Raw genomic sequence first — 22,849 nt, 5'->3', positions numbered from 1 at the left:
GGGCATAAAACAGACAATACTATTATTGTCTATGTATTCTTAACCCCCAGCTAAGGGGTGGTGCAGTGGTTAGAGTGCAGCACTGTAGGCTACTTCAGCTAACTTCTAGCTGTAGTTCAACAGTTCAGATCTCACCACCGGCTCAAGATTGACTCAGCCTTCTATCTTTCTGAGGTGGGTAAAATGAGGATCCAGATTGTTGGGGGTTATATGCTGATTCTGTAAACCGCTTAGAGAGGGCTTAAAACATCATGAAATAGTATATAAATCTAAATGCTATTGCTATTCTTCACATTTGTTTAATAATGATCTTCCACTTAATAATTTGTAGTAATTTCTTGGTAATGTGCAGTATATCATTTTGCAATGTTTCAACTTGCGCGAGAACCCAAGTACAGTAGTTGGTTTATACTGAGCCAGTCACCCATTCTTTCCCAAATAATTGTCACTGACAGGCATGGGTTCTTCAAGGCTTCTGGCAGGAGAGATTTGTACTTGGTGATATTAATATTTGAACATAAAAAGTATATGCTGTACAAATGAGCAATAATATTCCTGTAAATAAAGACCTGCCTGGAATTAATATAGTTACAATGAAATTGAGTATTTCTATAGTTTTGGATAAATTTATTTCTTAGTAAAAGTATTTGATATAAATGGTCAATGTTTTTAACAAAAACAATATCACAATATTCCTTATGTCCTAAAACAGACCTATAAAATAGCTAAGTATTATTATTTATCTAGATAAGCAATGTAGCTGTTCTGAGATTGGGAATATAATGGATCCATTGTTTATTTAACTATGCTTCCTTATTTTGCAAGAAAATAAACTCACAATCTCACTGTGAGTTGGATACATATTAGGAGTTATATTTAGGCTTTTTTCCTCCTCTTATTTAGTATTGAGCAGAATTCTTGGAACTGGGTCTCGCTGTGAGAAGGCATGCAATCCTCAAATGGGAAACCTCGGTCACGGACGTAAATTGTGGACAGATACAACATGTGGATACAACTCCACAGAAATATACTGTTCTTACAGTGAAAATACAGACCTCCTGTGCAAGCGGCCTAAGTATAGCAAATGCAACTTTATGAATACACATCTGGCTCATCCAGCTTCTGCTATGGTTGATTCATCTTTTAGATTACCACACACATGGTGGCAATCAACACAAGGCGTACAGAAGGAGATGATCCAGCTCAATTTGGAAACTGAATTTTATTTCACTCATTTGATCATGATATTCAAGTCACCAAGACCAGCAGCCATGCTCCTAGAGCGATCTCAGGATTTTGGGAAAACATGGAAGCCTTATAAGTATTTTTCCATCAATTGCTCAGCATCCTTTGGATTGGATGATGATGTAACTAAGAAAGAGGCACTTTGCACTTCAAGATACTCCAGCCATTTCCCCTGCACTGGTGGAGAGGTGAGTTCATTAAAATATCCATGACAATAAACAATTTCAGTGTTGTACGAAAACTGTAAAGTCCTCCACTTTCTATTTCTCAGTAAAAGGTAAAGAAGTTCCCAGTCTAGCTTACAATATTAATATTGCCAGGAAGTGTCCCATCCAATTATTAAGGAAGTCCAATTCTGGTGAAGTTCCAAATGTTGGATAAAGTTGGCCATCTGCTGCCACCTACATCTGAAACCTTATTTTTAAGTACTATGTTTAAAAGGAACATCAGTTTTTATCATAATAAAAGGACAAATAAAAGATAAAGATTGTCCATTTATATTTCTAGGCATAATGTTGCTTGCTTGAAGCCTTGTGAACTTTGTTTTCTCTGTCTATACCTGGGTATTTTATTATCATTCTTGGCAAGTGACACTCATTCTCTTTAAATGTTGAGAAAGTTGCTATAATAGAAAACAAACTATTATTGGTATGCAGAGTGTACTTATCAAATTCTTCATCTCACACCCTGAATGCCTGATATCAGCCAGCTTCTGACACATCCTTCTGGGATTTTCTACCATTTTATTCCTCCTTTATCTAAAGAAGTATGGCTCACTCTCAGTAGCAAAACTGACAAAAATAGGTTGGTAGATGTAAGTTTATTTTATTTATTAAATTTGTTTGCCACTCAGTCCAGTTAATGAAGATATCCTTACTGTGCTAATTATGTGCTGCTATATTTGATCTGAAGTTTTTTTTATTGTTCTAGAGCCTTGATGGCGAACCAATGCCACACATGTCAAGGTCGCATGCGAAGCACCCGTTTTTGCGCTGCTGGGATTCCCCTGCTGGGATTCCCCTGCAGCATCACAAAAACACAGAAGTATGGAGGTGGGGTTTCCCATGGAGGGGAGCCTCAGGGAAATCCCAGCAGCGCAAAAACGGGCGCTTCGGCTGGCAAAAGGGGTGAGTTTTGGGCTTGCACGCATTAATCACTTTTCCATTGATTCCTATGGGAAACATTGTTTCGTCTTACAAACTTTTCACCTTACAAACCTCGTCCCGGAACCAATTAAGTTCATAAGACGAGGTATCACTGTATATTAATTTATTCCATTGCATATGGAAGATACTAATACAAAAATATTTCTGTATTCACAATGCTACTTTCTGTTCTCACATTGCTAACCTACAAGCATAATATTGATGATGATTTTGCAGGCCTTTCCTTTTGTACATATGTAATAGTCAGTGACAGGAGATTGCTCTGTGAGTCTTCTGATGATTTTGTATCCTAATTAGAAAGTTATTCATTCAGTTCCTTACAGGGTTACTTTTGGGATGAAATTCATTTTTTAAAATTGACAAATATCCACACATAATGATGGCATGATGACTCTAAGAACATAAATCTTTGGATAAAGGAGGAAACTTGTCTGAGGAATATTTATATGTCTCCATTAAAGGTCAAAAACCTTCAAAGTTCAAGGTAGAATGAGTGATTTTTATTTTTCCCATTCAGGATAGAAAACCTCTTTATACATTGAAATACTGTATTCATAGAAAATAATTGCAAGATTAAAGAACTAATGGTGAATTTTTTATCAGATTTGTCAAGAGAAAAATTTCCAATAGCATAACATCCAGACCCAGTAACTCTGAAATACGGTAAATGCTTTTACAAGAAATCTGGCATTTGTTCATGCAACTGGGAAACTGGAAATGTGCTGGTAGAGATAGAATATAAGAACAAATAACCTATATGGGTTTTTATAGTTCCTTAGCATAGAAACAGTTTATCTTGTAATGTAGTTTATTTATAAATTTTTCTTAGCAGTTTTAAGCTAGTTTATGCATAATGGGATTATAAACAGCACTAAAGAAGTTTATAAACCTATAAAATAAAAATGTGAATGTAAGAAATAGGATGTATTTCTATAATACTGACAAGCACTTAGAGGAAGAACAAGAACAATTTATTAGCACTAGCAGTCAAATATCCTAGGTCAACTAAAGAGATTAAATGGATTCTAATTAAACCTTTAGTTTAGCTCAATGAGGATATCAACCCAATGCGCAGCAGCAGTAAAAAAAAGCAAATTCCATGCTTGGCATGATTAGGAAGGGAATCGAAAATAAGTCAGTAAGTGTTGTATTGCCTCTGTACAAATCGATGGTGAGACCACACTTGGAATACTGTGTACAGTTCTGGTCACCTCACCTCAAGAAGGATATAATGGAACTGGAAAAGGTGTAAAAAAGGGTAACAAGTATAATCAAAGAAATGGAGCACCTCCCTTAGGAAACCAGATTGCAACGCCTTGGTCTCTTCAGCCTTGAAAGACGGCCTTTAAGGGGTGACTTGATCGAAGTGTATAAAATCATGCATGGGATAGAAAAGGTGGATAGAGAAAAATTATTTTCTCCATCACATAATATTAGGATGAGGGGGCACTCTCTAAAGCTCATAGGGCAGAAAGCAAGGACAAATAAAAGGAAATATTTCTTCACCCAGAGGATCGTTGGTTTATGGAATTCACTTCCAGAAGAGGTCATGACAGCTGTCAGCCATGATAGCTTCAAGGCAGAATGAGACAGATTGATGGATGCTAAGTGTATCAGTGATTATTGAAACGGATGTCCATGTGCCGCCTCTATGTTGGTTGAGGCAGGCAGGATTCCCTTGAGTACCATTTGTTGGGGGTCAAGGGAAAGGGAGGGTTTTACCTTCTTTTTCTGCTCAAGATCCCCATGTACAATTGGTGGGCCACTGTATGACACAGAATGCTGGACTCGATGGGCTTTAGCCTGATTCAGCATGGCTCTTCTTATATTCTTATGTTCTTTAGCAATACTGTATAGACTTCTATACAGTATATTCTTCTTTTGGAAATTGAATCATGCAAATATTTAAAACAAATTTCATGAAATCTAGATGTGACTACAGTAAGTAAGCCATTAAGTTTCATCCTCTGCTTAGTGCAAGGATCCAAATTAAAGCAGATTAATCAAAGTGGTCTTGCCATTTGAAGTAGATTCAGCTGGAATCTTTTATATAATCATTGGTTCTTGTTCTGGACTGCAGAATAATGGAGAATCAGATTTAACCTTCTGTATATTATTGTTCTACTATTTAGAATGGTATAATAACCTCAAAACCACGTCATCTCCTTTTCTCATGGCTAAACATTCCCAGTTCCTTCAGTATAATTTTATGAGTCTTAAATTTCTACATCTTAATTATCCTTTTTTATGAAGCTTTTTCTAAGACAGTATGAGTGTGTCTGAAATGTTCTTGAAAGTGCATTTAGTATTGTAAATTGTATGATGAATACAATTTATATATGGAAAAGAGAATATCTAAAAATTGTTAGAGTTCAAAAACTCTGACAAAGAAAAAAAATACTTTAAACGTTCTCGTTCTGTAAGCTTGTGTATGTATGCATTTTGATGCTTTATTTAATTTTGTATACATGCCGGTACATTTAATCTTTCTCTGTCTCCTTCTTTCCTACTCTCTCTCTCTCTGTGAACATTGTGTATACATACATACACACAAGTACAGTATATGCCCATTAAGACTCAGCCATAAGAAGGAGAGTGATTGAAAGTTCTTTTCCTGGAAGAGAAGGGTGGTAGACCACATCAATACAAGAATTATCCAATAAAAGACTGTGGTAGCTTGCAATCCAGACTAAATAACTTGCAAATTGGAAACAAAATTTTGTTTAAACAAAAAGCATTTTAGACTTACCGTAAGTAGTTATAAGCACAAAAAAAGCAGTTTAAAACAAGAAGTGCAGATATGATGTATGTGTCAAATAACCATTGAATATTGCAAGCCTTTGAGAAGTGTGAGGTTTATAATTCAAAACATCTGGAAGGCATCAGGGATATTTGGGACTTTCTGTTTTAGGAGTTTCCTGATTATATGATGGAGGGCTAAGATTAGTTTATGCCACTATAGACTTGAAAGATCCATTTTTTAAGCCATGTTCTAAGCAGGTGTACTCTGCTTAGAACTAATGCAAAAAAATTAGGAAAAATCAAATTAATGGGCTAACACTATATGAACAGAAGTACATGATTCTTGATCTACTGCATATGGAAGATTCACCTTTGAAGTAGGGTTTTGCCACATTTTACATTTAACTTTAAACACTTAGTCTGTCTTGCTTCCAATACGTATATATTTTATTGTAATCAATTATTTTTTTAAATTAAAATTAAAAGCAATAACCTCTTCTGGACATTTACTTTGGAAAGTCTTCCTTTTTTCCTTCTTTCTCCTTCCTCGATAACTTCTCCAATAATTTTTCCTTTCCCAATAAGTGTTCCTATAACTATATCCAGGAGCAAGCTCCAGATATCCTACACCCATCTCTCTTTCACCAAGGAGAGATTGCTTTGAAGTTTTATATCATTTTATAAATAGAGCTCATTTGGCCCGATACAATTTTCCATTTGTGATTTTCATTTTATAAAATGTACAGGGACATTGCCTTTAAATGTACATTCTACAGGACAGCATTTATTGGGAGAAGCTGTTTGTGTATTAAAAAGCACGAGGTTGAAACAAGTAGCTGGTCTTTAAAATGACAGCACTGGTAGTAGAAAGAAAACTTTATACAGTATATGTATTCAGACCAGAACAGAAATAATGCCTAGAAAATAGTTAAGTATGTTTAATAGTAATATATATTTAAGTTTTTGTGCAGCCATTAAAAAGAACTGCTCTCTTATCTTTAAAATTACTTTAAATAAATTAACTAAGTTTTATGTATTAAAGATGGGTGGATTTTAATTTTTGTTTTATCATTTCCTGCTGTTAGTAGAGAAAATATTGGTCAGTTCAGGCATATTTTGGCTTGTGTGTGACAAGCACAGCTAAAAGAAAAGCCAGATTTACCACAACAATGTTCATGCTATTCTATGTATATAAGGTACAAATTTGAGACTAATTTGCAAGGCACTGATTTATTGTCTGCATCTCACTTAGTAGGAGGTATTGGCAGTGTAGTGACACACACTCAGGAGGCTGTTTTTTTCATTGCCAAAAATAACAGCAATCCCATTGCTGAAAGTAAAAAAACCAATAGACAACTGCTTAGCAAAACACCCAAGTAGTGAGGATAAAAGGGAGCAATAGTGGACTTTTCAGAAAAGGCAATAATAAATTGATAGCTTTTTAACACCCAGCCAGATATCCTATTTTGGAGCTCCAGGCAAAAAATGTGGAAATTAGGCAGGCAGTGTTGGTGATAGAGACAGGCTGCCTGATCCTGAATTGTTATTTTGTGGGGTCTGTGGAAAGGAGGAGCTATGCAGTAAGAAACTATATATTCTTCCCAAGCACGAACGTCAAGGTACTTCCATTCCCTTTTTTATACTAGATATGATGCCCTACTTCTAGTAATCTTAATTGTGGGCTTTTATGTATTTTCTAGGGTTTAGTTAGCATGGCAATCTTAGAAAAATCTGTACAGAATTCTGCCAAATGTTACAAATTATTTTCATTACTAAAATGAAGCCACAAAGTAATAAGTGCTCTTTTGCCTACCTATACCTACACTATAAATGGTGATTGCCCACTATCCTTTCATTTATAAAGTGCAGATAATAGAGATTAATTAAACTAGGACCAATATGAATTATTGTACATACCAATGTTGTTTTTCCCCTTAAAATCTGCTTTTTAAAAATAAACTATGCAGAAAGAACAAAGAAACAAAATGGAGATTATTTTTAATTAAAGGAAACATGAGTGGTCTTTTTCTTAAAAAATATCAACCTGGATTTTCCACAATAATTTGTCTAAAATTCTATTTTGTTCCAGACTATTTTTTTATTTATTTGCTTGTTTATTTATTTGTTGAATTTATTTGCCACTATCTTGCAGTTTGATATAACTAATTTCTTTCATATGTTAAGTCAAGACATCTTATGTGTCCCATAGTTGCTAAAAATTCATTATAGTTGAGAATGTATGTCACTGAAATAGAAGAATTCAGGCTTATATACAGGTTCAGGAGCTGGGATTTTTCACACCAGTTTAATTCAATTTTTATTTGGTTAAGTATAGAAAAATGTGTATGAGGGGGCAGACTTTGAAATTTGTTACCACTTATTCAATTATCAGTCACTGACTCAGAATTTTTATCTAGGTATAACGCAACCCATGAGCATCGGTTTTCTAGTGCATTTCTCACTCTTGTAGCATTATTATTCTTTACAACATGCAGCATATCTCATTTCAAAATAAAAAATAAAATATTTGATTTACAAATATGTACACTTACATGTACCCAACAGACTATTATTATTATTATTATTATTATTATTATTATTATTATTATTATTATTTTATGTGATAATAACCCTTAGATACCTGCTGTCATTCAAATATTCAGTTGGGTTTGTTTTTGTCACATTGGCTACTACCAAATTTGGCAGGCTGACAGGATAGACAAAATAGACACAAGCACACTGCATTCATTCTGTTCAGACATGTAAATTATCTAAATCCTTTTTCCCCCCCTCTTTCAACCCCTCCCCACCCTAATTGGCCCCAATCTCTAAGGGAAGTTTGATAGTTCAAAAAGGAAGTCAATGTTTGGTCAGCAAAGAATCTTGATTTTTTTTAAAAAAAATTATTTATTTATTTGTTTATTTATTTATTAGATTTATAAGCCGCCCTTCTCCTCGCGGACTCAAGGCGGCTTAAAAGGGTAAAAATAGACACAATAAAAATAGAATACAATTAAAACAATATGATATGACAATTAGATATGACATCTTGGAATCAACACTGTATTTCTACACCAGTTATTAGATAAAACAATCTGACAATTCAGTGTGCTAGTAAAATCAGAAAGCCAACTAAGTCATTCCATTAGAAAGGCTTTGGACAAGTTGCATCAATTTTGTATGTCAATTTGTACATCACTTTATTATTTTAAAAAGAGGTTTTAAATAACACAAGAGGGTTCCCTCACTTGCTCCACCAAATACATATTGGTCATGGGTAATGAAAATAAACTAATATATGGTTTTTAAAATAAGATGTGCTGCATTGTTTATTTATTTATTTATATTTCTATACTTAGACATTTATATTTATTTATTTATTTATTTCTTTGGAGTTTCCTGGAATCACATTATCTAACCTAAAAGATCTTTTCCATAGAACCCTTGTGATTACTCCTTCCATTATAGGCTAAGTTGTGGTAGAATGTTAGAGTGGAGTCAAGAGAGGAATCAACCTGAATCTCTATATAGCCATAGATCAGTGTTTCCCAACCTTGGCAACTTGAAGATATCTGCACTTCAACTCCCAGAATTCCCCAGCCAGCGAATGCTGGCTGGGGAATTCTGGGAGTTGAAGTCTAGATATCTTCAAGTTGCCAAGGTTGGGAAACACTGCCATAGATGAACTAAATCCAACCTTTCCTTGTATTCTGTTAATCCTTATCCAGTGCCAAAATAGTGCTAAACGGTCATTGAATACATTTCTGTGCATAGGCATAAACAATACATTAATTTAATTAGAACTTCATATGTGGTCCTGGTCTTTTGTGTCTGAAATCCATAGCTGTTTTTGGTGACTTACAATACTGATTACAATTTATTGTATACTATAGAATTGAAGGCAGTGGTTAGGCTCAATTTGTATTTATCACCTGTGAAAAATACTGGAACGCCTAAGACAGAAGTTGCAACCAAATTCATAAAAACATAATGGCTTGACTTAAATCTTTTGAACTTTTGAAATATGTTTGGTTGTATAACTTATTTATGTGGTTTGGTTTATTCAATTCATAAGGCCACCTGCCTCAAACAAGCAGCTCTGGGTAGCTAGCAAAAACAACAACAACAACAAAAACCCAGTATAAACACACACAAACAAAATTCAAAATGTCAATCAACTACTGTGATTTTAAAAAACTGAAGGGGAGGGATGGAGGGAAAGAGAGAGAGAGAGAGGAGAGAATCATCAATACAACCATTTCAATACAGTTACAGGCTCCAATGGAATCCCATACCTCAAACATAACCACATTTTCATAGCCTTGTAAACAGCCTACAATGTCAGAGCCAGTTTATCTCTTGAATGATAATAATTTTTCAGATTTTACTTATTGAAAGTCTGTGACCTCTAGACTTCATTGAGGATTTGTAAGTGTTGGAAAAATGCCTTTGAATGATAATAAAGCTGTTACCTTTGTCCTGTCCTTGAGGCTGTAGAATATTTCACCAATGAACAAGATTTTTTTTGTTTATGAAACAGAATTCCTGGCTTGGCTTTCTTATATTAAACTGCACCCTTGGGGTGGTGGGTATGGAAATACCACTAGAAAAAGTGGTACAACAGAGAAGTCTTTCTTCCTGGGTTCCACCAGATGAAAACCTTCAATAGACAGGACACGTGACATGTTTCTTCTGCTGCAGTTTAATATAAGAAAGCCAAGCCAGGAATTCGGTTTCATAAACAAAAAAAATCTTGTTCATTGGTGAAATATTCTACAGCCTCAAGGACAGGACAAAGGTAACAGCTTTATTATCATTCAAAGGCATTATACCAACACTTAAAAATCCTCATGCAATAACAATCTTAAAATCTAAAATCATTGTAAATAAAGTCTAGAGGTCACAAGCTTTCAATAAGTAAAATCTGCAAGAAACTATATCTTGCTCTAACTATGTTTGAGGTGCTAACAGTTGTCTTTGCAAGCTGTCAGGAACAAGAAATAAAGAGCCAAGGCAATTCAAATGAATAGATGCTAAGAATCTGAAGTATTAATGGTCAAAGCAAATTGACTGTTGAAGAGTCAACGGAATTCAAGGTAGGATAGATTTAGATGTCTTCTGAAAAGAAGAAACCGATTAGTACAAAATATGGAATAATTTTTATAACTAGCTAAAAGGAAGGTAAATTTATTTATAGAGATAAATATAGATATAAATATAAAGATTATGGAATCATAACATCAACAAAGCAGTGTATAATACACAGATATCTGATATCTGACAGAAAAGGGGCTATAAATGCCCCCAATGTTTGTTGGATGTCTGTCTTGTTTTGTGTGTACTTATTCAAAAACAATTTAAAAAATTAAAAAAGGTTTAGATTTCTTGTGGGTACAAAGGTCACTTGAAACTGATCATGCATGTAACCCCTCCCTCAGGCTCAACCTGATCAGTTTCTACACAAGCATTTTTAACTTTCTACTCAGCGTACTTGTTTCATTTCACTGATTCATTTCAATTTATTCATTATTTCCAGGTTATATATCGATCTCTATCACCTTCAAACTCTGCTGACGATCCTTACAGTCCTAAAATTCAGGCACAGTTGAAAATTACAAACCTTCGAGTGCAATTGCTAAAGCGACAATCCTGCCGATGTCATAGCAATGATCTGAATGCAAACCCACCACAGCTAACCTACTATGCAATCTATGATTTTATTGTGAAGGGGAGCTGTTTTTGCAATGGCCATGCAGATCGCTGTGTGCCTCTTAAAGGTTTTAAGCCCGTCAAAGCAGCAGGAGTCTTCCATGTGGTAAGTTTGTATTGCTCAAATCTTGGAAAGGCAGATAATTGTTTGAAAATCTTGTGTTCAACTAGATGCCATTTTGATGGAACATTAGAATTTCTCTGAAATATTAGATGGCCTAGAACAGTGATGGCAAACATTTTAGACACCGCGTGCCCAAAGTGCGCACACATGCATGCCCAAACCGAAAGATGCACAAATGCGAGTGAAAGCATGCATGCGCTAATGCATCCATGCATGAACATGAAGATTCAGCAGAGACCCAAAGACCAGCTGGCAGCATGGCAAAAGGTAACATCTTTTTCTTTCGTGAGCTTCTGTTTTATTGTTTGCAGGGAAACAGAATCTCACAAAAGAAACGCCACAGAGATCTGATCTGGGACAATGACGCATGTGCCGGAAGAGAAGGCTCTGCATGCCACTTCTGGCACGCCTGCCATAGGTTCTCCATCACAGCCCTAGAATAATAATCCCTAGATAAGTGATTCCTTATTAGGAATCTATACTAAATTGGGACACTTTAAAATGTTACAGCGAAAGACAATAATATCAAAACAGACTACAATTAACAACTAGTGATGGGTGAACCGAACTCGCACAATTCAGGTCCGTACTGAATTTTGCGGTGTTCGGTATGCTGAACACGAACCCGAAATTTTTTGAAACTTCGGGCAAAGTTCGGGGTCACGTTCGGCGTTCGGAGCTTTGACGTCACCGGCAGGTTGCTAAGGACGCCAAGGTGATCACTTCCTGGATTCCATGGAATCCAGGAAGTAATCACCTTGGTGTCCTTAGCAACCTGCCGGTGACGTTAAAGCTCCGCCCCAGAATCTCTTCGTGGGAGGGATTCCCCAGCTCCTTCAAAGGGAGGTTTTCACGTAAAAATAAACACTGTTATTTTTACGAAAAAGGACACTGCAGCAGCGCTGCAAGCAAAGGGCGGTCCTTTCACATAAAAATAAAAAAAATTATTTTTACGAAAAAGGAGGGCAGATGCTCATTGAAGAAAAAAGAGGAGAAAAGTACGTAGGAATATGGAGAGTGGGGTGGGGAGAACGGAGGGCAGATGCTCATTGAAGAAAAAAGAGGAGAAAAGTATGTAGGAATGACAGAGAGTGGTGTGGAGGGGAACAGAGGGCAGATGCTCATCTTTTTTCTTCAATTCTCCACACCCTACTCTCCATTATTCCTACATACTTTTCTCCTCTTTTTTCTTCATTGAGCCTCTGTCCTCCGAAATATGTACATCTCTTATATAGTTACGATGGGTCAATATTGGTTGCTCAGCCAAAAGTCCTGTTTCCTGTTCTTTTTCCTTTTAACTATTATTAATATTATATTGATGGTCTTTGACCATAAATAAAATTTATTATTATCTTCATTTTTAAATTTCTGCCTTGCGGTACCAAGAAGGAAAAGTTCAGGTTTTAAAAGAATAGTCTGTGCCACAATTTGCTGTAGATAGCTTTGGATTTTGCGCCAGTTTTTTTTAGCAACTGTGCAGGTCCACCATAAATGGTAGTAGGTTTCTGTTTCCCTTTTGCATTTCAAAAAAGTGGGGAAACATTTGGGTACATTTTGTTGAGTCGTGCCGGGGGGAGGTGCCAATGGTAAAACATTTTATATAGATTTTCCTTGTATGATGTTGCCAGAGTTAGTTTGTAGTTTGTGTTCCAAATTTTTTCCCATTCTGCTAAATTTATGGAATATCCAAAATGTTGAGACCAAGATATCCAAATATTTTGAAATGGCATTAAAAGTTCTTGAAAAACTATATGGGCTGCCATTGCATGCATTTAGCCCTGGGACCTCATTCCTTGTTTCAGATGGAACTTTTCTCTAGATTGATTGCTTTGTTGAAACTGGTTATGCAACTCCTGACTTCTGGAGGTTTTAGTATACCTGTGATCTTTTTCCTGCAATCTTTTTCCAGTTGCTTGAATTATAAATGTTCTTTCCCCTTTATCTATGCATGTGTACAATTTATGATTATCCTAAAAAGTTGCCTGCTGGGAAGCAACTTCCCTGCCTGAGCTGCTGAAGGCAACTAGTTCATTCCATTTGTCAGATGCCAAAGATTTTCTCTCTTTTTTGTTGTACTGGATTGAAACTCTTTAGACCACTGTCTAGTATAATATGGTTTTTGATTGCTGACCCTCGTTTCCTTCTCCCCGTTATGGCCATTTGCAATATTCTGTGGTCACATAACATTTGCAACATTTTTGCCAATTTCCAGCATTTATTTCTAGTTTCCAGAAAAATCATGTGTTGGAGAAAATTGATTTGTTTAATGACAACGACAAAAAAATGTGGAATAATCAGAGAATTACTACTACAATGAGTTACAACTATAATTCCAGATTCAATTACAGTCATAAATCAAGGACTATAATATCTTCAGTATTATTAATATAATAAATAATATAAATGTCGAAGAACATAGGTCTAGGAGAGAACCCTGAGATATTTCTCTCTGTGTAAACATAGATTTAGGTCCAGGCACTGGGTTTGGTTGTTCAAACACTATAATGCCGCCTGCTAGTGCAACTATCCATACTTCATTGTTTATTAGGGAGGGAGGTTATGGTCAACTTTATCAAATGCTTTACTGAAGTCTTGGTACACCACATTCAAAGCATTTTTTAATCTAAGCTGTCAAAAAAAAGAACAGTTTATTTTGTTACAAACCCATGTGGACTTCTAGTAATTGCCTTGTTTCTTCTAAGCATGGGTAAACTTACAGATTATCATTTTTACAATTTTTCAAAATATTAAGGTCAGGCTGATTGATCTGTAGTTTCATGGATTTTCTTTGTTCCTTTTTTAAAAAATAGGGATAATGTTGGGTTTTTTTTAGTCTTCTGGCGTTTCCCCTGTGCTCCAGAAGTTCTCAAAAATTACAGTTAGTGGTTCTGAAATCACATTTGCCATTCCTTTAGTATCTTGGAATGTAATCCTTCTAGCCCCAGCAACTTCATTAAAAGCACCATGTTATCTCGTAACATCTTTGCTAATTTCATTTCATTTCATTTTATTGGATTTGTATGCCGCCCCTCTCCGTAGACTCGGGGCGGCTAACAACAGTGGTAAAAACAACATGCGACAATCCAATACTAAAGTAGCTAAAAACCCTTATTTTAAAACCAATCATACATACAAACGTACCATACATAAATTGTAGAAGCCTAGGGGGAAAGAATATCTTAATTCCCCCATGCCTGACGACAGAGGTGGGTTTTAAGAAGCTTATGAAAGGCAAGAAGGGTGGGGGCTATTCTAATCTCTGGGGGGAGTTGGTTCCAGAGGGCCGGGGCTGCCACAGAGAAGGCTCTTCCCCTGGGTCCCGCCAATTTGACTGGTGTTTGTCTTCTATCCCCCAAGATGCATTTTCTTATAGATTAGACTACTTTTTTTCTTTTGGTTAAAGGAAGATGCAAAGAAGGAATTAATCCATTCAGTCTTCTCCCTATTATATCTTACTCTTGGCATCTTTTCCTACTAGTACTTTGATAATTTCCTTGTTTTTCTTCAAGTCCCACACATATCTAATAAATCTTTTTGGGCCTTTTTTATAATTCATTAAAAGTTCAGTCTCAGAATTCTTAATCCTTCAGAAGGGAGTTTTTATGTCACAGGATTATTGAAATTATTGTACCTTTTTAGTAATCTTTCAGATAATTAATTTTAAATATTTTAAAGGTTTTTTTAAAATACTACAATTGTCAGTTGGTGGATATAGACAAATAACATGTTCACAGTTTATTTAACATTTCATTGGTAATTGGGTATATAACATGTTATTAAAATGTTATTGTTAATGAATTATTTATCAAATGAAATCTTTCACTTGTAATTTTAATAGAATGTAGGATTATTTGTTCAACAGTAGAAAAGATAATATCAAATAGTAGAAATAGTAGAAAAGCTAATATCAAAACTAGGAAAAGCTTTTTTATTTAGAAAATATATTTCCATTTAAGCATTCTCACAATCACTGTACTCAAAATAAAAATAAAGAAGTAGTTAATTAAACAGTTTCAATTTGGCTACAAGACAGGTCATACAGTGCAAACCCCCCCTTTATTTTCTGTAGTTTCCTAACAGAAGATATTTATTGCTGTGGCATTTCGCCTTTCATTCTCTTGAAAAAAATGTAGTGCAAGATTGATAGTTTAAAACCATTTCCTAAAGATGGTTTTCTGTTATTCTTTTGATATTGTTTCGAAGGCTTTTACTTTTTCGGCATGCATTCCTATGATATCTATTGAAAACAAACCTCCCTGCATTTGTAAATGAAAACCCAAGACATCTTTCAATACAATTAAGAATAATCAAAGGCGATATAGAGAAAGCAACTTAGTCTACAGCTGATTAGTCACTCCTTTCTTGATGCAGTATATGGAGAAACATAAGTCATGAGGGATTTCTTAAAAAAAACAACAGACAATTTGAAAAGAACTAATTGAATATATTAATTCAAGAACAAAAAGGCAAAGGAAGGAAACATGCCCTAGCAACTGTCTTGATGTGTGAAAATCAGTCACTCGTTTATCTTACATAGGTCAACTTTTGTAACACTGTTTGCCTTGTATAGCATAATAAATGACATTACGAGAGAGCTGTCAAGCTAAGAAGAAAAGCAGTCTGTGAGTGAAGTGAAATGGAAAGGCCCAGTGACAGAATGAAAAATAGGCTGTGTGTAAAAGGATTCTGGTTAAATGAACTTGCATGTGTTGATTCACAAAATAATGAAACAGCCTGGGAAATGTGTCTAGCAATCCTTTATAATGTTTTCGAATGGAGATATTTAGATCAGGATTAATCTAGTATTTTCTAGAAACATTGGGATGCAACTCGTAACTGATGTGCTTTTTATGAATATGGCATCACTTATGACGCACCATACAGGACAGTGATGGTGAACCTTTTTTTTCCTCAGGTGCCAAAAGCATGTGTGTGCGCGCAATTGTGGATGTGTGATGTCCATACCCATAATTCAATGCTTGGGGAGGGTGAAAATGGCCTCCTCCACTCCCTGGAGGCCTCTGGAGGCCAGAAACAGCCCATTTTCCAGCTTCTGATGGACCTGGTACGCCCGTATTTCACCCCTACCAGGCTCCAGATGCTTCCCTGGAGCCTGGGGAGGACAAAAACACCCCCCCTTCACCCCTCTGGAAGCTGAAAACACCCTCCCAGAGCCCCTGTGTGAGCCGAAAATCAGCTGGCCGTGCACTCATGCGTGCTAGAGATGAATTAGGGCAACGGCTCGCGTGCCAGAAAATATAGCTGCGCGTGCCACCTGTGGCACCCGTGCCATAGGTTCGCCACCACTGATGGCCTTTTTTACAGTAATGGACCAGTTCGCTAGAACCATTAGGGGAAATTTGGCCGGGGTAGCCAAAGTTGCCTGGCTGGCCACACCCTGAAGCAGTCCTCCAGTCTCCATTTGTCCCCTTGCCCTGCCCGCCCAGTCGCCACTCTCACCCCTGCCCGCTCACGCCGGTCAATCGCTCACTCCTCACCACTTAAGCTGCCTTTCCAGTTCCCATGTGGTGCCTGCCTTGTGCCCCAATTGAGCTGCCTCTCCTGCCTATAAGTAAGTCACAGTCGAGCTAGGCCCCCTGCCCCATTCCTGGAAATTGCTGTGGCCACTACCACCATCCCCACCAAGCTCGTGTGGCTGGCTAAGCTGCCAAGGCCTGGCACAGTTCCATTCCTGTCCACCCTGCCTGAAGCCTAGCTTGTTGCGGGGGCCCCACCATCCCCACTGAGCTCACAACTTTACCTTCCTCCTACAACTGATGACAAAGGAGAAGGCATGCCAGCGCCCATGAAGAACCGACGCTTGGAGCAGTTTCACTCCTTGGTCCCAGCCATGTGTTTTCAAGCCTGGGCTATTGCAATAGCTTTTCATTCCAAGCAACCTAGGCTTCAAAATGCATGGCATTTTCTTCCTCCTTAACGACCTCATGGGTGCTGAAAATATTGGCCTGAAAATATCGGCCTTCGAGCACATAGCTGTGCTATGATAGACGCTCTCCCAGCAAGAGACTAGTGGAGAGAAGAAGCTGATCACATGGAGCATTGTTCTCCGGTGATTTCTTTTCTCTGCCCTGCTCTCTTGCTGGGAGAGCAAGAGAGTCTTCCACAGCACAAAGTCTGTAAGTGTAACTCCCATCCAAAAGGTCAGGCAGAGAGAAACAGGTTGAATCCTGTTTCTCTCTGGTGCAGTGCTTTCCGGACTTACCAGGACCCAAAGTGCAAAGAGAACACATGGAGGGCTCCATCATGTACTCTCCAGGTCAGCGGTGGCTGCTTCTCCCTCCTGCTGCTTTTGCCTAGGAGCACAGCATTTTGTGTAAGTCCCACCTGGAAAGCCTGTGCTTTCCCAGGGTCCCAAGGACAGCCCCCCACCCGCTGCTGCCTGGAACTCCCCTTTCACCCACTGCCACTCCCCAACCCCTGCCTGGAGCTCCCCTTTTACCTACTGCCACCACCACCACCACCACCACTGGCCACCGCTTGGAGGTTGCCTTTCGCATTTCCTCCAGATGCTTGGCCTGTGAGGGAAGTACCCAGGAGATAGCGGCACCGGAACTCTTCCCATGTGTTTCCCCCAGCCATAGTTCCCTCTAAGCTGAGCAGTGAGCAATGGCTCACTTAAAAATCATCATCAACTCAGAGTTTTTCAAACCTGCCCAGAAGCCGAGAGGGAAAGAGTGAGAGGGAAAGAGTGCCACCCAGTCCCGAAGGGACTGCCGCTCAGACACTATACTTTTCCGCCCACCCCCCAAAAAATTAGAGGGAACACTGCCCCCAGGTGGCCTGGCTTGGAAGGGAGACCCTAGCTGCAGTTTACTAGTGAGTGGCATTGACCGAGAGAAGCAAGGAGAAAGGCCAATGGTGCTCATGAGCAAACTGAGGATCCTAAAGGGGGGTCGAGCCTCCCTGCTCACAACATCTTCATCTGAGGACATCGCTGGCAGTCCCTTCCTGCATCAGAAGGTCCATGCTCTTCCTGCTGTTGCTTGGCCTGTCCAGTCACATGACCATCAAGCCACGTGCACCATCACATGACCATCAGGCCACACTCGCAAAATAAGCCAAACCCACAGAACCAGTAGTAAAAAAAAATTAGAACCCACCCCTGCTTTTCAATATCACTAAGCAGGAATACTGTGATTTTTTTGTATTTACCAAAGTCAATGTCTATGGAGGTTCTGAGTCACCCAGATCATGGTTGTCCCAAAGGTGCTTTTTCAAGAGGCAACTGGACTTTCTGGTTTTTCTTTGAAGACATTTCGCTTTTCATCCAAAAATATTAAATAGGAACCAGTCATTCCAAGATTATTCAACAAATCTTGTCTTTCATAAATTGCTTAAGACCCATCTATATCGCCAGGCATGGGGGAATTGAGATACCTCCCCCAGGCTTATATAGTTTTATGTATGGTATGCTTGTCTTGTATGGTTTTAATGACAGGTTTTGTAAATGTTTTTTAAATATTAGATTTGTTACATTGTCATATTGTTATTATTGTTGTGAGCTGCCCGGAGTCTGCGGAGCTGGGTGGCATACATATCTAATAAATTATTATTATTATTATTATCATTATTAAATGCAACAGTATCATTTATTTTCTACAGGGTGTGTTTGTGATGCTCAAGTGGTACTTTATTTCAGAAAAAAAAATTCATTTTTGGTAGCATTTTTTAAGTATTATTTCTATGTTGAGAAAGTTGTGCAGTATAATAAGTATGTAATGGAAGATTGGAATATGAATATTAGTATCACTGCAACCTTATCTCCCTTCTCCAATTACATGTTTTCCCATTTCTTACAACTTACTTACCGTGTGAGCTGTAGCAGCCTCTCCCTATTCTCATTTTTCCAGCATCTATGCATTTGCTTAATTCTATAAAAAAACCATACAACCCATTGCTTGTGTAGGGAACAGCATTAAGAATATCAAATTCTCTTATAACTGGAAAGTGTTACATGCAATTAAATTTATGGTAGGAAAGTGCTCTGATTATTAATTGGATAATCTCTCAGTCATCAGTCTTCAAAAAGGAATTATTTTCCTTTATTATTTTCATTACAAAAGGCTTTTCTATTGCCCAAGAGTAGCACATACCTTGTGAAATTGTGTAATGGCAATATCTGAATGTTGAAATCTGTCTACATGCCATTGCAGACATGGTTGTTTTCAATTGTTAGGTCCATGGGAGATGCATATGTAAACATAATACTGCAGGAACTCATTGTCAGCATTGCGCCCCTCTTTACAATGACCAACCCTGGCTTGCTGCAAATGGCCAAACAGGAGCTCCAAATGGATGCAAACGTAAGTGTGAGATCAAAGTAATGAAATCATTCATAGGCTATTGTGTAATAACAAAGTTTTTTTCTGCAAATGATGAGATAAAACAGTTCAAGACAAAACTAAAACTACCATCTGCATCCTTTTAAAGAATTTCTCTGCTTACAAAAATAAGAACAGACACTTACTGAGTAGGTGCTGTTTGAAAATCATCATGTTGTAGAATATATTATTTGGAAAAAGAATTAAGTCATCTAATTTCACTTTTCAGTGATGGGATCCGGTTTGAAAATCTTGAAAGAAAGCCGGTTGGTTTAAAAAGCATTCCAGATTATTTAGTACATATTTTATGAAGAGCATCAGAGTGAAGAAAGTCACATTGTTTGGTCTACTGAAAAGTCAAGTAACTGTCACTTATATTTTACCGTGGCATTTAAATGAAATGTTCTGAATTAAAATCAGAAGGTTTGCAGCTTTCATTTAAAATATATAAAGTACCTAGAAATAAACAGTTTACAGCTATCCTAAATGTATGCCAAGAAAAACTTGTTTGAAATTTGATTAAATATAACATTTTGAAATAACCATGATTTTTTATTGTATTTTCTTTTACAGTATTTTATTGGAAATATTATTTAATTAAACATTATACCCATCTATTCATCCATGATAATTTTAGACATTTCACATTTGACAAGCTAAATACACTAGACAGGAATACAATCTGCTCAATTTACACATATATTCACACATTATTTGCTTTCACTATTTACAGTTTCCATGTTGTGAACCTTTTTTTTTTTTTTACAAAACAGCAAAATCCTGATCTTTTTTCTCCTCCACCCTCCTTTAATCTTGGGTATGTTTCAGCTTGTAAATGCAATGGACACTCTGACACTTGTCACTTTGAAATGGACACATGGCTGGCATCAGGGAACCAAAGTGGGGGCATTTGTGACAACTGTCAACATAATACTGAAGGACAGCACTGTGAACGTTGCAAACCAGGCTTTTATCGAGATCTTAGAAAGCCTTTTTCTGCTCATGACACCTGCAAATGTAAGCCAATCCTAATTTTTCAAGCTTCCAACATTGGATGTTTTAAAAAAATAATATATTAGGGGTTTTACCTTGGGCTTCTTTTTATGTATGCATACCTGGTAGATGTATTCCAGTATACTTGGATAATTTTTTTTGAGTACAACTAGGAAACAGTTCATTTCTTGCTACAGCTTAGGAGAGAACTTAAAATATACTTATTTCACAAATGATTGAATACGAATATTTTAGGTTTTCTAAATAAATAGTGCAACACAATATCGATACAACATAAAGTTGGAATAAGGGAACACGAGTTTTAATTCAATCTCAACTACATTTTTGCTCAACCATGAATTTTATCAGCCTCAGTCTAGGCAAATAGAGTGGTCAGAATTATTTATATAATTTAGAGCTTCCATTTAGAAGGATTATGTAGTATGCATAAAGGTGATGATGATTAACAGTGCAGTGCTTTGGATTCAGTTAAGAAGAGGAAGTCTAAATAATTATATGTAATGTTATAGTCATATCAGAAATGGTGGAATCAGATACCTTTAAAGCAGGAAGTTCTAGTTAACGGAAAGAGAGAAACCAATGTCATGAGCAGAGATATTATTAGAGGAATGGGAAGTGAAATGTTTATCTATACACTGGCCATTTCCTGAAATGTTTATTTCTAGTGTTACAGATAAACTGAATTCTATTACATGAGCTCATATGACAATAAAGGACTATTATTAAGCATTGTACCTTATGATTCTAGACGAACGTATCTTTTATTTTATATATAGTGAGAGCATATGTACCAAGGCAAATTCCTTGTTTGGCCAATCACACCTGGCCAATCAAAAATTCTATTCTAAAGCCCTTGCTGTATAATCTGTGCATTATTTCATACACCTAATTTATACATGTTTTCTTGAACCCAATGCCCCGTCTCTCTATATTGTTGGCATTGAAATGTACTCATTTAGTTAATCTTTTTTGCTTCGTGTTTAGCTGCAAACTCATATATTTGAGAAGAAATAGACATAGGCATAATTTTCAGGAGAAACTTTAGAGGAAAATTTGGAAGAATCTAGAGGAGTGGTTCCTCACGTGGGGTCAATGCCCCACAAGGGGGAAATTTGATTTTTAATGCGGGCATTTGGAATCTTGTTTAAACCAAGTGAATGGTCTTCTAGGCTTCCTCCATGTGAGTAGGAGTTCACTTTTTCAATAGTAAGAATAATATGTCATGAAGGTGGGGAATCAGAATTTTAGAGATGCTTAGGCGGGGCATAGTGAAAAAAGGTTGGGAATCACTGTTATTGAATTGAATGAATCTGAATCGAACTGAAGTTTCATACTCTATTGAATATGAAGACCAGTCCCTCATATGCATGTTTTGATATTGCAGTGTGCTCTTGCAACCCCATTGGATCAGCCATGCTTCCTTTTAGCAACAGCACTTTCTGTGACCCCAGCAATGGTGATTGTCCCTGCAAACCTGGAGTGTCTGGTCCTCAGTGTGACCGGTGTATGGTAGGATACTGGGGATTTGGACATTATGGCTGTCGACCATGTGATTGTGCAGGAAATTGTGATTCAATCAATGGAGACTGCATCAACAGGTGAGTAGAAAAAATTATGTTGTCGGCTTATCATAATAGGAACAACAATTTATCTTTAATAATCCTGTGTCTGAAGTAGAGATCACCATAAAAAGCACAAATTTACAAATAAATTCATACTATTTTATGAACAAAAATTTAAAAAGCTTAGTAGTACTTGACTGCAAGATATACAAAATCAACATCATGACTTTTCTTTCTGGTACTCAGCTTGAACCATTAAGATTTGAAAGTAGCTGAATGTATTAAACCTTATTAAATTATTGGCCCAAATCATTGGTGAATACGTGGCATGTTCTCCAAGCGTATACTGTATTGTTCCGTATATGTTGGATTAAAGAAAGTTGTGACGTTTGAGGTTATGCTTGGAAGAATTGTCATCTGAACAATTTTTAAGGACAATTAATGTTTTTTTCAAGATTATATTTAAGTCCTTTGACAACTTAAATTGGGTTTTTATGTTTAAAGTCCTAGAAGAAATGAATCTTGGTGGGAATTTTATTCAAGTGGGTCAAAGCTGTTTAGATATCACAGCAAGCAAAAATTGTTATTAATGGTGACTTAACTAGCATGTGAAATCTGCTATTTATCTTGGTGATCAAAGTTTTGAATAGAGATATCAGACAAGATAGAAAAATAAGTGGTATAAATATTAAGAAGGAAGGTTATAAACTAAGGGCTTTTAATAATTAATAATAATAATAATTTATTGGATTTGTATGCCGCCCCTCTCCGCAGACTCGGGGCAGCTAACAACAATAATAAACACAACATGTACAATCCAATAATAAAAAACAACTAAAAACCCCTATTATAAAACCAAACATACACACAAACATACCATGCATAACTTGTAATGGCCTAGGGGGAAGAGCTATCTCAATTCCCCCATGCCTGGCGGTATAAATG

At 36.8% G+C, this 22,849-nt stretch overlaps 1 protein-coding gene across 3 annotated transcripts in view; it reads left to right on the top strand.

The window, feature by feature from the left end:
* The window catches only part of NTN4 (netrin 4), a 40,611-nt gene that overhangs the window by 5,677 nt on the left and 12,085 nt on the right, over nt 1–22,849 (top strand). For 2 of the 3 annotated variants that reach the window (XM_070754784.1, XM_070754786.1), the window contains exons 2-6: nt 904–1,433; nt 10,690–10,968; nt 19,184–19,310; nt 20,157–20,345; nt 21,727–21,940. In XM_070754784.1, the coding sequence (XP_070610885.1) occupies nt 904–1,433; nt 10,690–10,968; nt 19,184–19,310; nt 20,157–20,345; nt 21,727–21,940 (1,339 nt within the window). Of the gene's footprint in view, nt 1–146; nt 175–903; nt 1,434–10,689; nt 10,969–19,183; nt 19,311–20,156; nt 20,346–21,726; nt 21,941–22,849 lie in introns of those variants that run through there. The other variant, XM_070754785.1, reaches the window with a different exon arrangement.

Source organism: Erythrolamprus reginae, chromosome 6 (assembly GCF_031021105.1).
Source record: "Erythrolamprus reginae isolate rEryReg1 chromosome 6, rEryReg1.hap1, whole genome shotgun sequence".
Classification (NCBI taxonomy): Eukaryota; Metazoa; Chordata; class Lepidosauria; order Squamata; family Dipsadidae; genus Erythrolamprus; species Erythrolamprus reginae.
The sequence above is the reverse complement of the archived record's forward strand: the minus strand, read 5'-3'. Positions and strand labels throughout refer to the sequence as shown.